General features: G+C 32.4%; 1 protein-coding gene across 2 annotated transcripts; it reads left to right on the plus strand.

The window, feature by feature from the left end:
- The first annotated feature begins 2,403 nt into the window (after positions 1-2,403).
- On the plus strand, positions 2,404-17,697 carry LOC118268329 (protein spaetzle). Of its 2 annotated transcripts, none has more exons than XM_035582774.2 (6): positions 2,404-2,648; positions 12,663-12,948; positions 14,404-14,552; positions 15,166-15,282; positions 16,082-16,182; positions 16,427-17,697. In XM_035582774.2, the coding sequence occupies exons 1-6, from the start codon at positions 2,610-2,612 to the stop codon at positions 16,602-16,604; spliced, it is 870 nt and encodes a 289-aa protein (XP_035438667.1). In that variant the 5' UTR covers positions 2,404-2,609; the 3' UTR covers positions 16,605-17,697. The 2 variants fall into 2 exon arrangements, with proteins under 2 accessions (XP_035438667.1, XP_035438668.1); XM_035582775.2 differs by having other exon boundaries at positions 2,407-2,648; positions 12,663-12,897.
- Positions 17,698-19,061: the final 1,364 nt, after the last annotated feature.

Below are 19,061 nucleotides of genomic sequence, written 5' to 3' on the forward strand. Positions count from 1 at the left end.
CCCGAACTGCAAAAAGGTCAAGGGATTACTTTCGTATTTACCAGTTTGAGCTGAGAGTCCAGTTAACACGGATGACCAAATCTTTTCGAGAGGCCGAAAGTTGGCTAATCATCGCGATCTCGTACAAACATATATAAAAAGTGCCTATTGTTTTTGACATTTCAAAAAAATACTGAATTTGATTACACTGCTGCATAAGAAAAGAGACAATAGCTATATGGGAAACTACAGACCTATCAGTGTAATGTCCAATATTTAAATCATTCTACAAAGAACAAGCTGGTTTCCATAGTAAGTTTTCAACTATAGATCACGTACACATTCTGAGACAAATGTTAAAGAAATATAGAGAATATAATAAACGTACTACTTTGGGTTTGTGGACTTTAATAAAACGTTCAATACATTGGAACATATATGGGACTCTCTACAAACGCAAGCAAGGGGTGCAAAGCAAAATATGTATATACGAATAATTTAAAAACATTTATACAGTAAGCACTGCAAAAGCTAAACTTGCATCTACGGGCAACCAGTTTCCTATTAAAAGAGGTGTACGTCAAGAAGATCCTATAGTATTACCTAAATTATTTTTGACAGTGTTAGAGGTAATCTTTAGGCAATATAAATGGCGTAAATCTCCATCTACACTTTGCCGATCAAGTCGTTTTGTTCTCAGAGGATGCTGGAACGCTAAGACTAATGTTGCAACAACTATCCAATGAAAGGGCTGAATAAATAAATAGAACGAAGAATAATGAAACCTGGAAACGGTTTTGGTCTCTTAAAACATTATGAAGGATAAATATATGCTATATATGCCAATGTCAGCAAAAAATAAAATTTACCAAATATACATTATGCCATGTTTACTATACGGCCGCCGTTTACATACATGGGCATTAATAGAACTAAAACAACATAAAATAAAAGTCTGTCAACATTCAATTTGAAAGGAATATATCAGGTATAAAAAGAAGATATATAGGTAGAGTAAAATTGCAAGAAATTTAAAAGAAAACAAAATTTAAAAATGTACACACGACTTACAGACAGCCTATTAGACTGGTCATAACTGGCCAACCATTTAAGCTGTCTGTTTATTTTGCTTAAGCAGTCCAGATAATTGGACTAAGCTATTGACAGAATAGTATCCATGGGAAAGCAACAGAAATAGAAGCAGACAAACGAAAAGATGGGAAGATGATATCAGGAAAATAGCTGGTCCAATATGGACCCATTTGGCTAGAAATAGGGACGCGTGGAAATGTTTTGGAGGCCTTTGTCATCAAACAAACTGTTCCATAGCAACAACTAGAAGCAAGTAATTAGTAAAATTAGTTTTGTAGAAAGTACCTAGGCGTGTTAAAAATGTTTATAGTGTATTATTGATAAGAAACAGAAACAAAGGCTATTTTTTTTTATTTACGGTATTTATGTAGTAAATGAAAAAACTTGTAACTTGTACTTGTACTAATCATACTTGTAATAACACTAAAATTAATAGGTTGGCAGTCACACTAATTTGGATTAAAAGGTATTTAATATTTTCCGCCTATATTGATTAGAAATGGTCATTTTATAAAATATAGAGCTAATTATACAATAATTGATAAGAAATAGAATTTAATATTATTAAAGAATATTATTAATGAAGGAAAACTCTATATTTAGGGTTGTGCATAACATCATTATATCGATATTTTCAAAACCGCTACAAATACAATATTTATTATATATGGATCACGAACCGGAACTTCTTTGTATTATTTTTTTATATGATATTTACTAACATTGCATTTGTGAATTACCTATGTTCTTCTTTGCAATTTGAAGCACTTTAGTTGAGAAGATAAAGCCTAAAATGTAACAAACAAAAATACTAATCGATATACCGTACATAAAATATTATTTTCGTGCCGTAGATTTAATACTAAGCTCTACCATGTCAATGTTGAGAATTTAGAAAACGAAAATAAACAACTTTTTATCACTTGACTTAAATTCAATGTACCACATTTCTAATGATCTACGTACCAATATAAGTAGCGTCGTACTTATTATAAAATTCCTTAAAATGTTATAAAATGCGAAAATAATTCGTAATTTAGACTTATATAAAATGATGGTTTCTATAATAACTTCTGCAATAATATAGATATAGGTCATATAAGTAAAACAAACCTTTGAACTTAGTCAGTGAATAGGTCAAATGTAGTCTGTAATATTAAAATCGAATAGTAGGATGTCCTTATGTTTCACCAGTATATAGAGGTCTTCCTCGCCTCTGGTATAGTATAAAAATATATTGAAGGGGGTATTCGTACAGTGAATGGAAAGTTCTCAAGACACTGGTTGTGTGAGAACGCGACAACACGTCTTGAACCAGGCCGGTCAGTTCAAGTGTTCACGTCAGTTGACATCTGTCCGCGAAAACAGGTGTACGTGCCATTAAAATCGATATCGGTGTTTCGCTTAAACCGCATACCTACGTCATATCAATACATAAATAGTGTCGCCGTTCGATATGTAATTATTGAGTGACCACTATCCGTTGAGGCCGGATTTATTAAAAATATGTTTTGAGTACCTGCCACAAGTGCTTAACAATGGCCTGGACCCTGTATTTATTCGTTGGGATATCCATTGTAAGTATTTTTATTACATAAAAACTTATTTAATTAATTATTGTAGCATTCTGTTGTGCTAAGTAAATAATTTGTGGTTGATTTAAGTACTGAAACAATTGGAATGGCAATTTTTTTAGACATGATTCGGAGACACTTCTTACACCATGTCTTGTGAATTTGAATTTCTCATGACAATATTAATAAAATGATAGATAATGTAAGAAATTTCGTCAACGTTATTGTGTTTAAATTACTCTTTATACGCCACTGTTCAAAATTATAGGTAGGTTTAAAAAACTAAAACAACTGGTGAATTTCCACTCATTTTAGTTTCACACATTCATTCCTGTTGATTGAATCGCTTATTCTTTTAATAGCGGCAATGTCATGAAAGTAAAAGTGTAGTCACTTTTACTGTACGTACAAGTGATATGTATGACGAACACGAACCATTATCGAGTGCAATTAATTGCTTTAACGAGCATTCGTTTTGACTTCTTTTAAGATTTATTTACATCCCTGTTTTTTTTTATATATGTTATCTTTTGTATATAAACAAAGAACTATATTATGTGACCATATAATTAATTATGAGTGAGATAGGTTTATAGCTATAGTTATTTTTACAATTCGTTCGATTTATCATGCTTTCATATAAGTACCCACAACGACGTTATTATCGGCTTTTCAAAATCAATCGTTTCTATTCAAATTTCATTGAGAAAGTTTAATCAGTTCCGTTCAGTGAATAGCATAATAATTAAATATTCGAAAACTTTATGACGGTCTAAAGAACATACCTATTAAAACCTGTCTAGAAAGATATCGTCAAGACAATAATATTAAAACTATGAGCTATGTACCTACTGTATCAGCCTAAAATAATTATCAAAATACCTTATAATATGGTAACTGCATATGTATAAGTATCACACCTTTTGACAGATCTATATATATATATTTTAAAATAGGTTACTCAGGTGTAGAAGTTCTCCGTCCCAGACCGCATCATCGTTTACCACCTAGCGGGATAGTGGTTGAACGCCGACCTATTCATGGGTTTGCATAAGCAAATTAGCAAGTCATCATTATTAAACAAAAACTAAAGTACATTTTTACAATATTTAGATCCCATCATCTTCAGCCCGCTATTCAGCAGTGTCCCTTTCCCGGTTCCTTAATTAGGGTGGAAGTAACTCGTTCATTACACGTGCTACCTATCCAGGGGTACCTCTACAGGAATTACAAGCCATCATATTTTGATAATATACGTATCTATACTAGGAGTTAATATGCACTTTTGAAGTTTGCTCTTTTTACAATGATTCATCGGCTATTTTTTATTTAAAACATTTTATTTCTTTGTAAAACTTGTAGATATTACCGAGACAAGACCATTTTACTTCGGTACAGAAAAGATATAAAGGGGTTTGGGTAAAGTTGGCGTCGTTTTGAAGTTGAGCGGCCAGTAATGAAACTTAAATATTATGAAAGAACAGAATACAGCGATCAAAAGCTATTATGGTCATATTTCTCTAAACCATATCGGAACTGAGATATTTGGTTTTATATTGGTCATTGAAATCGAAGAAGTTATTCAATGTTATTGCACTCTTTATCTATGGGCCGATGGTGTGGCGCGCTTCTAATCTCTCGTGGACTTGTGGATAATTATAACGACCATAAGCGTAGCCATTGGGGGGGGTTGGGGGTTCAAACCCCCCCGAAAAATGCGTACCTAGACATTACAGAGCGTTATGTGTCTAGTTAGCATAGTAAATCCTTTGTTTGGCAAAGGTCTGTATGACTACCTATGAATCTATTTAAAATATTACATAAATTATTTTTTTTTTTGGTCACACATTTCATGGGTCGACTTTCTGGTAGAAACACTGGAAGGGCAAGATGCACAAGGGCTAGATGCAATATTGGGCCACTATTGCTCATGTATAATCGGAAAACGGACCTTAGGCTGCTGTTCGCATATAATGTCCATTATATGGTACATGGGATGGGGCAGATATCAAAATAATCTGACTCCGCCGGCACAATTTTTAGATACCATTATTCGACATGACATTGAGAACGAAATGGACTAAGAAAGTTAATATGTAAATGTGTTTTTAAAAATCACGTAATAAATGCAATAAGGTATAATACTGTGTTTTTTTATTTCCTAGGGCCCAATACTAACGTCACATTGATAGACGAGAGTAATAGCCAATAACTAATATCAATCTTCTAATAATATACAATAACTAAGATTTTTTTTTCACACAGGACGGTAATTGAAGTATTTATAGAGACTACATTTTTAAATTCTTCAAACTCAAATATCTCAGCTTTGATATAACTTAGGATAAAAATAATTGAACATATATGTGTAATGAACACAGCAGAACAAAGTAACATGAAAATTATTGGTGGCCGCTGAAAAAAAAATTGACGCCACAAGTCCATACAAAGTTACTCAAACCCCTTTCACGGTGTATAGGTAATAGAAGAATTTCAAGCACGACACCATTTATGATAGGAACAGTTGTTATGCAAATACTTGACGTATTTTCCTAACAAATTATTACACATACCTTCAAGCGCGGATATTATTGTGATTATCTATCTACGTGTGAAATGGGCTTGTTTTTATTTTTAAATTGTTGTATAACATAGTATAAATTTATTCATAACAGAAAACCTTATTGATTCCCTCTTCAATTTTTATTCAGGGGTCGAACGCTTGCCTATATTTTTGTCGAGATATCATTGTTAACTTTAACTGCTAAAATATCTCTATCATTCAATTGGCATTACATACACCAGGCTTAATTGGACGCCATGATATAACGCTATTCAAATTCAAATTATTTTAATTTATTTACAAGAAATACATCATTATTTCACAAAGGAAGATCTTTTATTTTTATATTGCTATTCCGTATATTTTAACTGGTGAAAATCCTCATAGAAACGTTATGGGGGATACCTACCAACTGCAATAATTATTATAAAAAACCCAAAAAAACAAAATTAATGCCTAATAAATTTAAAGTTATTTACTGTCACGATGGGATATTCCTACATTGGCATTATCTCTAAAATTTCCATTTTTTTATATGGGCTACACAAACGTAAAAAGCTATTCAAAATTAAAAATAGCTACAAAAACTTACTTCAGTGGAAAATACTCACGCTATACAGCTTATAATTGGTAAAACCTATTAATAAAATGTGAATACAAATATCGATGTTATTAATAAGTTGATCAAGAAACGGGTTTGATCGTATTACATTTGACATGTTTAATATTTAATTTATCACACATGCTCAAAAAATGTCTATACAATTTTATTTAACTAAAGAAAATAATTATGAATTTCTCCATTAACTGCAGATTATTAATTAGCATTTCGTTTCAGATTTACACAAATAGGTAACTACTATCCCTCAAATGTTGTAACTAGTACAATATTTTAATTTTATTTTTCATACAGACCTTGACCTGGAAATATCAAAAAATACCAAAAAAACATTATTAATTTTGGAAAATATTCTTTCTTTTTCACTTTCTGAAGAGGAGTATCTACGTGATTAGCTGTAAAAATCTTGCAATAACCGAATTATGAAGTACCATAAACCACGTTATAAGTGCCAAACTTCACATTGTTTATACATAACTAGAAAAATGTTTACAAATATAATGTCCGATCCAAACGTTTAAAACTGCGTGAACTACGTGCTATCTAGGTATCCCTCCAACCAATTATGGTTAATCAAGGGACAGATAGGGCCAGCCGCATTACTATTTGAATAATTAATAAGTAACTAGGCAAAAGTAGATAATAAACAAACGTAATCGCAATTAATATAAATCCAACACCATTATGATACACAATAGACGTGTTTCATCAATGCTCATTTAGATGGAAGCATAAAGGAAGTTAAAACTCGTTTTATCTATGTACATAATTACGTAAATATAAATCCCGAGGTTAACTTCCTACGTAAACTACGAGAGTCAATCAACTGTAAGAATAAAGTGACTGCCTTTGGTATTTGGTAAAGGGCAATTTGAGTACCCCTACGTAGGTACCAAAAGATAAACATTTTTTAAATTAAGTAATGCAAGGAGATACGCTTGATACGATATAATATTTAAATTATGTCTCGTGTTAAAAATAAAGTATACTGTAGCAATTTTTTAAATATTAAATCAGTAAGTAATTTTGGAAAACAATAATATACCGGTCTATTCTATAATTTAGTGTACGAGTGAGAATGCCATAAAAATCTATGGTTGTGCCAAACGTTATTAAAACTTAATAAGTCAATATTTACTATTATCCTTATACTTAAACATACCTAGACATGATTAACACGGCATACAAGTGTATGTACAAAAAATATAAACTTGGTATTAACTGATACCGGTGGCTCTATGCGCCAGCATATGAAGAAAGACCTTTATTTGTACAAACAACTAGCGGACCGCCGATCTTTGTTTCGCCTCGGAAAATTTTCTACCTATATTTGTTAATTTTTGTCTTAAAGAGCCTTCACCTACCAATAACAAACGTAAAAAATAGAGACTTCGGTTCAGCTGTTCTCGAGATTTAGCTTAGCTTTTTCAGGGCAAAAAATAATTCAAAGACTTCTCCGGCCTTGGACGAGGCGAGAGGGAGTGTCAGTCTCTGACTGACTAAAAACCACCCCGTTCCAACTCCTACTTTTCAATCCGGAGCCCTGGTAAACACATTTAGCTTAGCTTAGCAACGCCTTTAGCAATTTATTTTTATGTTATGTAGATAGACGGACATGTATTTTATTGCGATATATCCTTAATCTTCCATTCAGTGCGGGCTAAATATGCAATTTACTTATTTTAAATATTTTTCCCCCATCAGTTCATGCTTATTATTATGATAAATAAGCTAATGAGTACCTATAATATAGAAATGTATTTATATAAATAGACACATAAAATTCAAACCATTTTTGCCAATTAAAGGCTTTATGCCTAATTTGGGTTTCCCATTTATTTTTTCTATCACAAACACCTATACCATTTATGTAATACTTTGTCGGTACCTACCAACCTACCTACATGTACACGCGTGTTTGATACTTACCATAAAATGATCACGTCATCAGGACTATGTTACTAATCCACAATTAACACTCGGCGTTTGATTCGTAATATAACAGTTTCCATGCAGTTAATTCCCATATTTATTTCGAGCAGTAGTTTACTACAGGTTTTCGTAAAAAGGTACTGAGGGTGCTTTTCTACTATGGCACACATAGCTGAGCATATGGAAAGATACGTGCTATGGATGCGTGCTATAGGTGCGTGCTATGGATGGCTTCCCTACTATCGATACAAACGGTCACATAAATTCACAACTTAGCTATCACATCTTCGTAGCATAGTTACACAACACATCTCTGGTAGAAAAGGACGCTATTTCTGTACAAAACGCTACTTGGTTGCGTTTTGCGTCGAAAACCACACACATTATAGAATACTAAAACTTAAACATATCAAATAAAATCAGTTAACGAGAGTGAAATTATTATGTTTAAAATTATTGGAGGAAAATAAATTTTTGTTTGAAAAACTAAAATGTACTTCAGAATATCGTGTAACAGTTTATTTTTTTTATTGGATTGACTATAAAATTGATACATATAGGTAGGTAAGCCCAGTTCTACAGATTATTCACTTATTTCCTATAGGCAATAGTGGTAATAGTAAAATGGTATACTAGGACATTCATAAATATAAAGGTATTGGTAATTATGAAGTGAAATGTATGTCTATACTTACTTAAAGTTGTTGAGTACCTACATAGTCAATATATTACATTAGTTACGTATTCATTATTATTGCGTTAATATACATATTATTCATTTAGTAAAATCCTAATGACGTCAAGTCAAGTGTGGTTTTCATTTATCCCCATTGCTAGTTCTTTACAAAATTTACTGAATAATATAGTAGGTACTGTTCAAAAGTATGTAGGTACAAGATAGAAAGGGTCCCTGTTATTCCGCAGAATATTGATAGTCTGAATTTAATTAGGCATACATTCATTTCATTCATACATTTGGCATAGAAATCATTTTGCATAATGTTGTTTGGTAGAATATTTACAATGATATGCTATGTACCTATGTGATAGATTTTTTTTAGCAATGCCTATAAATAATTATACTTTTATGGCGGCTAATACGAAATTCAAGTCGACATCATTAAAAAACTGTAGATACATATTATATAATTATTATTATCTTATATTTGGTCAGCTCACAATAAAACATTTCTATGTAGTTATTTGGTTAGTACCTAATTAATGTAATTTTATTGTAAATATGCAAATGAAATAAGATAAACGCACATCTTTTACCAACCAACTCACGACTTTTAAGATGACAAATTGAACTAAGTATTTCTGTGTATTCAATTCTAAGAACAGACTTGGTACCCACTACAACAAGCCAGCGTAATGTCAGAAAAAACTTAAAGCAAAAATAGGTAATGCCAATTTATACCAGTGTTTACTCTCTTATGCGATATTTCTTACGTCTCATTAACATTCAATGAGGTTTTTCAAGATACTGGAAACCCAAATATTTATTCCACTAATTGTCTACAGGAAAAGAGGCACAGGTTCTACTATACGTATAAACTGGCATTCATACTTGAACATAAACTGTGAAGCTGTGATACTTAGTCATGGTGAAAACATTTTGTTATTCAGTGACCCAACATAAAATGACAGGACATTAATGCGAAAGCCAGGGACTTTAATTTCTTAGCTCTTTAAGACTTTGTCAAACTAGCTTAGACGGCGGAAAATTTTGAAAGTATCGTCAACTTTATTTAGGTCGTTTTTATACTCAATAAACGGTTTTTGAATTTGCACACAAATCCGCACGATAGTCGGGAACAAATCGCGAGTTGCTCGCAGCAGCGTATTTATCTAATATGGACCCTGAACGCACCATTATTATTTTGAAAGACATTGGATGGAACATAACATTAATTTCTTAAGTAATTCAAATTTATGTTATAATTGCATAACCATTATGCTGCGTCGATTACGAAAGTATACTCGATGTTTCAATTAATGTTAAAGCGAATAGAATAGTAATATTTTAGAGGTCAATTTTAGAACACAAAATAACCACAAAATAGGCTCAATTCGTTAATTAAAACGCGGTACTAGTACTTAGGTACCTAAGTTATGAAAAACCCAAAAGCAACAAAACATGTTAGTTACTTATAAATAGCACTTAGTGCAACGTAATGAATGAGCTGTCACCTTCTCCGTTACCAAGTACTTACTCGGAAGTCAATGAATTGCCAATTTTGTTTAATTAGTCATTGTAAATATTTATAGTCCAGCCGGCATTCAGTGTTCAGAACCTATGTTTTTCAATTAGATAGTAAGCCTTTAGTATGGTGTGAATGTATGTTTTGGCATGCTTAGTAGCTATATAAGCACAGAACACTAACATAAGGACGAGGTAATGAGGCAAGGTGATCATAGTCTTTCAAAAACATCTTTCGATAAACAACAAGTCAAACAATCATGAATCAAATAAACATTGAATCCGAATTATGTATACTTAGTTAAAATACTTACATTGCCAAATATTTGTTCGAATTAAAACATTCTATGTTTTCTATAGTATTGCCACACTATTAGATATTACGTATAATAACCATAAAATATAATGTAGACTTTTATTAATATTTTGGTACAATAAAAACAGTTGCCTTACCAGCATAAGTGTTTTATATATTATACACATACATATATATACGTCGTTTGCATACATGATCAGTGTTGTGTTAGTCTTTATTGCCTACACGCGTATTACTGTATTGTTTTCTTAGCACTTTCACATAACTTTAATCAGACTTCATTATTAAAACTCCAAATACAAGAATCTATACATATAAATAAAAAAATATCTCAAAATAAAAAGGAATACAAATTAACCGGAAAGTCAAGGAATAGCATCTTAGGAAACGCACTATCTGCCAGTCGTATACAAGCAGACGATTATTGCTTTTAAAACAACCACTCAATCAATACCTACTTATCTACCTGTCTGTATTTGATGATATTTTTACGTCATACCAGAATAATGAACTTGAAAATAGTAGGACACGTGTTAGCACGCAAATGTAGACACCTATTATGTTAACTAAGCACTGCCTATTATTTTTTTCATGGTGTTTTGAAAATACATTAAATATGAATTGGAAAAACCAACCTGTGTAGAAAAACCGTACACTTAATGTTATTTGGCTGCTATACAATCAGTTTCTAAAATTATAATTAGATGGGTTACCCATGTCTTAGCGACACAAATAACAAGAGATGACCCGTCATTATGTGCACCCAATGCAGCAACGTAGCATTAATCAGACTTCATCTTGCGTGATTAACCTAACCACCAAGTCCATAATCTATAGTTTCAACGTGAAAATCTTTTAAAGTATTCCTTATTTTTAATGAATCTCATCATACAATACACCCAAAGCCATACGTTCCTTAACACATCTATCTATATGAGTCCAATGACCGTAACGATAAAAATATATAAAATCAAATGAAATCAACACTATAATATTACAATATTGTAGGTATGTGCTGTTTACAAGTACATTTACAGCAGCCCAACCGAGGCCACAAGCTGATAAATCAATTGATAGTGTTTTGTCAAATAATAGAGGTTGTAGCTAGCAAAATAAAGACCGGAAATAATTCTAGGAAACATTATGATAATTTGTAGATGAAATGACTATGTGTGGATGTAAAAAAGTAAATAAAGAATTATGTACACACAACCAGCATCGACTCAAGGCTAAGATTTGGCAAATAAAGTAGGCGTGGGTAGAAACCGTTTGCTAGACCCAATCTACATACGTAATATTAAAAAGTTACTGTGAGTATAAATACACTTTTCTATTAATAATTTGTTAAAACATTATATATTTCGTTTGATTGTTATTGTTTAACACCATAACACAATATATAATGTGAAGTAAATAAAGTATTCTTTCTGATAACATTTAAATAAGTATGTGTAGATAGTTTATAATTAAATAACAGAGTTCATGAAACAATGATTGACATGAAACAAGCAGCTGTAATTAATTTAGATTCAACTTAATTGTTACATGCATTATTGTACACCGTTAATAAAAAAAAATACTTAAATAAGCTTAATATAGTCTGCACTAAAATTCAATCTTTTCTTTAGGTTATAAAATTCTTACGATGCTTTTTTCCCGAAAACTTGAATTTGAGTAATTCAGACCTAGATTTAGTAGGTTGCCTTTGTCCTTTGTCATGACCTTTGTTTATCTACTACCAACTGATTTGTTTATACCGGTTTATTCGTTCATTATATTAATTGATGAATATAAATAATATTTAATTATCAAGCAATGTATATCAAGTAATATTTTTCTCCTCATTTACCTGCTTTCATTTATCACTATGTATAATTAGCCACTATCGAAATCAACCTTCGGTAAATTCTTCGAATTCGATCTGCGTTGCACATTGCAAACAAAAAATGAGCACAAATAAACTTGTAAATTAGCATACAAGAAAGATTTAACGAATCATTAAGGCCTAAAAGTAGATGTAGGTAGGTGGTACTTTATAAATATCTTTTAAAAATGTAGGCTGTTTAATTAGAATGTGTTTATAATTTTTACATCTCTTATGTTTGAAAAATGTTTTAATTTTTTTTAAAGCAATTATTAATTATTATGTTATCGGCTTACTCACGTATTGTTTTGACGAGGAACTCGAGTAGCAGCGCGACAATCGCCGCGTCGTGTGTCGCGGAATGCTGCTCATGAATATGAGCCTCTAGCATGGCTTGAAACTAGTCGAGTTCCTCGTCAAAACAATACGTGAGTAAGCCTATAACATAATATGTAATTAATTTAGTATGTCTCACGAAAGTTACAATAAAATCAAAGCAATTATTTTTCTGGAATTTCAGATGACCACTTCTGCATTCAAATGCAAGCACACGAACTCAGACAGCGACACGCGCCATCAATACGACTATACCAACCAGGAGCCTCTAGGGATTCCAGATAACCATGCCTCTCTGGGACTGAGTTCACGAATAGCTGCGATGTCTCCTGCAAACCACCCACCAATCGATTCCAATGCACCAAAAAGTTTTGCTCAAGTTAAAATAGCAGATACAACGCTGACACGACGATCAGAAAGTGAGTCTAAAATATTGACTTGGAAGCCATATACGAGTACAAGTAAACGAGGTAAACTATTATTGATGTACACGAGATATGGGGAAGGTACCTAAGTACAGAACCTGTAGGTGTAACTTTTCATAGAACCGAAGTTAACCTTTCAGTAGACATAATTTCAATCTAACTGCATCATACAAGGTCGGCCATTTACATCGCTTGCAATAGGTGTACGTATGTACCAAGATTATTATTTTAGCACTCGCGTCAATGCCAGTAGGTAATTCCTTTCCTCCTTTTATATACGCACGGTAAAGTCCAACTACGGGCTTATCGACAGGTGTTACAATGATTCGATGGCGTAAATTTAATTGAAACACGATTTTTCTTCTAACATGACAAAACCAATTTAACCTAGCTATGAAACTGCAGTGCCAATGTACAGGTAACAGTATCTGGATGTGCCATAGCTAATCTATATAATAGTGAATAGTTATGTATTTTAGTTTTTGTCACTTTACTTTTCGCAAAATTCTACGAAGTTAGTTTCGTAGAATTTTACAGTTTAAATGATAAACTCATGGTATTTTTTTTATTTTATACATTTTGTATATTCATAAGTAGCTCCACATTCGCCTTTTTTAAGTGTGACAATTTCTATGGGATTGGCCTCAAATGAGCAGACGAAAAGTTAGTGAGGAGGCCAGTCAAGCCGGCCCATTCGTATCAACACATGACATGACTCTCCCACACTTAGTTAGATTAAATTTTATAACTTAAAATAAAGACAATATTCTCGAAGTTACATGTTAATGTGGGACAAAGTAATGAAAATATTGTTATTCAGATGACTTATTATTTGGTAGCAATTTTCCTTGTGTGTTACTTGTCTGGGGCACATTTGTGTTGGAGTGTAATCCATTTAAATATATAACATGTAGGTAGGTCCTTAACTATACACAAATGAAATACAAAACCACATTTAGTCATAATTGCAAAGTTTTCGGGCAAATGAAATAATGAAATTATGTCTCTAGGTAGGTACCTATTCTGTGTAAAATTGTAATAAATGTTTTACACGCGTGTATGCTTAATCCGGGAACTAAGTACCTTACCTATATATAACTTAGACAACCAAAAAACTACAGTCATCAATTTGAATATACAAAAACGATATTATGCTGGCAAATTGCCTTATGACTACATTGTCTCTGGTTTTAAGGTTAAATAATTGTACTTGTGCTTCATAAAAACTACTATTGTAACACGGATGTATAATTGGTTTTTTTTTCTTTGCTTTGATTACATTGAGATAATCATTCCGTACACTTTTTCTTGACATAGTTTGTCTATGTTTGTTGCTCGTCTACTCCTAGTAAACAAGACTTACCACGACTATTCTCAGTCAGATAATATTCAAAATCTTATGTTATCTAAAGCAAAAAACGTTTGTAGATACTGAAGAACAGAAGTGAAACGTAGGTCTTTTATAGATACCTAATAATGTTTACGAATTCATGTTTTCAGGTCAAAATAATGACAACTTTAAAATTGTATTTCCCGGTCCTACATCTGAAGACTTCAAGCTAGAAATACCAGAACATTGCAGAAAAATTGGTATTTGTGAAGATGTTCCCAACTATCCACAAGACCTAGCAGACAAGGCTATATCACAGGTATATTTTTATGGTTTTAAAATCAACAATAATACCATACTTAAACAACTAAAAGAGGGTTCCTTCCTACTCTATCTGGCAATAGTTATTAGTTTTTACTTACGATTTCTTGGTCGTAATGTTGTTTATTTCGAGTTATAGCTCTGTATCTAGTTAGTAAAGAAAGCTATATGTATAAGTAGGTAGTAACGTCACACCTTATATCTATGAAGGGATAGGCGGAGGTGTACATTACGGCACGTAATGCCACTGTACAATGTACACCCACTTTTCACCATTTGTGTTATAAATCCCATGTTCTAATATATATAAATCCCCTATGGCATATACTGGGCATAATTCCAGACATCATGCTACTACTGGAAAAAAATCGAAAATCCGAAAAAAGCCTGGTAATACTTTGCCCGACCCAGGTATCGAACCACGAGAATGAACACTTGCACTTGCTTACGTGATGACTACCAAAGTACTCATTAATATTTCCTAAATGGAAAATTTATTTTCGCCTATTTTTATTTGATGTGTGCGTATAAAGTAAGCTGATTCTGATTCTGATAGTGAGCCTTATATCCCTAATAACTCCTAATTAAATAATGCTTTTGTTATTTTACAGCTGACCCGTATAGGTGCATTACAACAAGATAAACTGGACATTCCGACATTACCTGACATCGCACAAAGGGTTGGATCTCATGAAGAAACTATCGAACTTTGCAAATTTGAAGAAAAAGTAAGTTTTTAGATGTATGTACCAATAAATTCAGTTTACCTGTGTTCAAAAAAACCGATGTCACTATTAAGGTCGACTTTTGTCTTTCTATCATCTGGTCGTTCGGTACATGTACAGTCTGGTCAGCCAAGCTACGAGTATTGGGTTTAGTGGGTAAATTTTTAATATAACTATGATTAAGATTGATTAGGTACAGAGACGATATCTAGCTATCGATAAACTTTTAATAAAACATCGTGGGTGCATTTACAAACATATAAGTCCACATACACTTGACACCCAGACAAGAAACAACAATTTTTGGATTACACAAAGAATTGCTCCGTGCGGGGATCGAACTCACTATACGTTACGTGGCAGCTGGTTGCTCAGTCACAGCGCCAACCGTGCACTCGACTAAATAAAAACTAAATAGGCTTTTAATGAAGCTATATCTTCCATAACCACCGATTAACACACTGACCAACCAATAAATATTTATTGTCTTACAGTCTCTGTGCTATTTCAATCTTTATTTTCTTACCTGACCTGTATGGGTATTAAATAACTTGGTTTTTTAAACATTTTACAAATTTACATATGTATATCTGTTATCCAATTCTATAAAATGTACAGAATCAATCAAGAATATTTTTCTTACGAAAGTTTTTAAAGTATTTCTTATATCTAGAAGATATAAGCATAGAAGATATAAGATATAAGCTTTAAAAAAATTACATTCAAGTCGTCTCAAGCTTAACGTGTCGTCTATGCGTTACGCATGTAATTGTTTTTAATCGTTGATCGTCATATTTTACAGTTGGTGTATCCCAAAGCTGCAATTGATGCCAATGGAGAATGGCACGTTGTGCTAAATCAAGTGGAAAACCCTGTACAAGGTTTCAAAGTTGAGATTTGCGAGTAAGTATCATCGTTTACCTACGCTTAATAAATTATCTTTCTATTTTTCTGTTACCAAACAGTACCTACCCAGATTTTTCTTGCATATACATAATACACTTTGCATATACACTACATACTGCATAACAATATCAGTTAATTGCATTACAGGGATTTCAAAATATGAAAAGTAGGTACTTACTTAACAAAACTTGAAAAAACAAGTATTTAATCATATTTTTTAATCTACTTTCTTTTGTTTCAGTACCAGCTCTAAATCGTGTTCTAATGTAATATTCAGCCAACGTGGATATGAGACCAGTTGTAAACAAAAGTTCGTGTACCGCAAAATGCAAGTGCTACTCGGCAATGGTACGACTTTGGAGAAGGCACTAAAAGTGCCCAGTTGTTGTTCATGCGTTGCGCATGTCGTATTAATGTAAAATTAAATTAATAAATAATAAAAAGTTGTGTGCGACACGTGTAATTTATATTAACTGATAATGACAATTGATGAGCTTAGTAGATAGATATTTTATCATCCTAACACATTCGGAAAAATATTCGAATTAAAATAAATAGCGTACCTGTTAAGGTACTGTTAAGCTTAGATGGTAGTGAAAGTAGTGTACTTTCACTACCATCTAAGTGTAAGTGTATCAAATTATGACAAACCAGTAATTATTATATTACAATCCCTAGTCGATTATGAACTATGGTAAACAAAGCCTTACCTATTTTGTGCATTATTTTAAATTTTAATTAAAACTATGGTTGTTCTAGTTTTACTGTTCAATGTGTTAGTTTTAGTTGTGATGTCAAAAAATCATATTATTTATAAATAGTTAACATTTATAAAACATGACATATTTATGTTTTATTCTTGCTACATCTAAGGAAACTTACGCGTTTATAAACCGGGACTGATGTTATTTCATGTGGTATAATCTTTGATTTCATATTTGGCGTAGGACCTGTTGTCACCCACATAACCTATGCTATGACAATTTATTCTTCATTTGACTACATGACTACACATGTAAATTATTGTGAGTAAACTTTAGGACTTTTAATCCTGGTTTTCTTTTTATTGTAATCACAGTCTCAAAATATTTGATTTAAAAAATAATAAAGCATTCGGTATTCTGAGACTAAATTTTAGCTAAGAGGCTATTAATTAGTCATTAGTAATGACTCCTTACATAGGAAAATATTTTATAAAACCAGTAATGGTTACACGGTAATTTAAGGACTTTAGTTCTGTCGATAATTATCAAATTATATGAATTGATTATATTGTTTTTATACGTATTATATAATATTTTCATCATTTCTGGAATTATATTATAATCTATTTTGTTATGTAAAAAAAATATGGACTGTTGTTTGTTTTTACACATAGAGCAACTTACCTACCTATGTTAGCATTCAGTGGACAAGTATATTTATAAAATATACATACCTACCTACAAAATAGTCATTTCTAAGAATAAACATTGTCTAGATTAAAAAATAATAAACGAATACCAATATAAACTGGTTTTAATGTTACTTGAACGTAAACATAAAGTGGATGTGACCTTCACATTTATTTACCTCGGCTTAACACTGACAGTTAAACATACCTACTTAATTTTATTACTTACCTACACACTACAGATGAAATAATTACAGGTAAAACGTCACATTGTAGGTAATTAAGATCGTTATTATCATCTATTGATACCTTACCTATTATGATGTATGATGTACTTACCTACAGCACGATTCAAGTTGTATAATACATAGATTTAGGTATATACGTTGATTTAATTATAATCACATGATCACATCATCAGCCTACAAGTGGCCACTGCTGACCAAAGGTCTCTTCTCACACGGAGAAGGTTTGAGCATGAGAGTGTTCCATAAAAAAGATGTAATTTGGAAAAAGCCACATTGGTACTTGCCGTTGGTAGGTTTCGAACCAGTACTCGCATGCATAAGAAGCGGGCTTGAAACCTCCGAGCCACAACGACATGATCACCTATGTTTATTAACAACTACTTCCGCGCGGTTTCACCCGCTTTGTTCCTATTGATCGTAGCTTTATAGCCTTCCTCGATAAATGCACTATTCAACACAAAAAGAATTATTCAAATCGGACCAGTAGTTCCGGAGATTAGCGCGTTCAAACAAACAAGCAAACTCTTCAGCTTTATAATATTAGTATTAGTATAGATTATAATATTAGTATAGATGATTAAATACGTGCATAGCGCTACAGCATCGGTCATGTATTATGTAAGAACTTACGAATGCGGTTATATCGGCTTTTAGTATCTATAGGATAAACAAATACCTAAAAACTGCATTAATTTGATGTAGGCAGTCTTATTAAGTTTACATAAATTAAGCAGGTATGACATCAGACGTACTAACTTGTGTAAAGATATGCAGATAAGTAAATTAGGTAACCTACTTAACCTAACACCCACTTTTCACCAATTTGGTATGTACGTATATATTTATGTATTATGTCATTATGTGTGAGCCCCATGTACCTAATAGTGGGCGAACCTAATGGCCTAAATGTGCAACGACCGCGACTGTCAATGAAGTGACCACACGGTTGGCGCGGTGCCTGGGCAACCGGCTGCCGCGCAACGTGCAGCGGGTTCGACCTACAAGTTCGCACTCACCCCACGACACAATACGAAATCTTAGTATGGGGCAACATTTTTAAAATCGAAACTCTGTTTTGATTCCCGGGTAAATCTAAATACTATTAAATGTATTCATATTTATTATATATTTATTCATAATAATTATTAAGTATAGCTACCTAATAACTATTAGTGTTACATTGTGCCACGCCACACTTAGGTACCTCTAAGTCTGAAAATCACACATCTGCCTAC

The sequence above is a fragment of the Spodoptera frugiperda genome, chromosome 29, assembly GCF_023101765.2.
Source record: "Spodoptera frugiperda isolate SF20-4 chromosome 29, AGI-APGP_CSIRO_Sfru_2.0, whole genome shotgun sequence".
NCBI lineage: Eukaryota > Metazoa > Arthropoda > Insecta > Lepidoptera > Noctuidae > Spodoptera > Spodoptera frugiperda.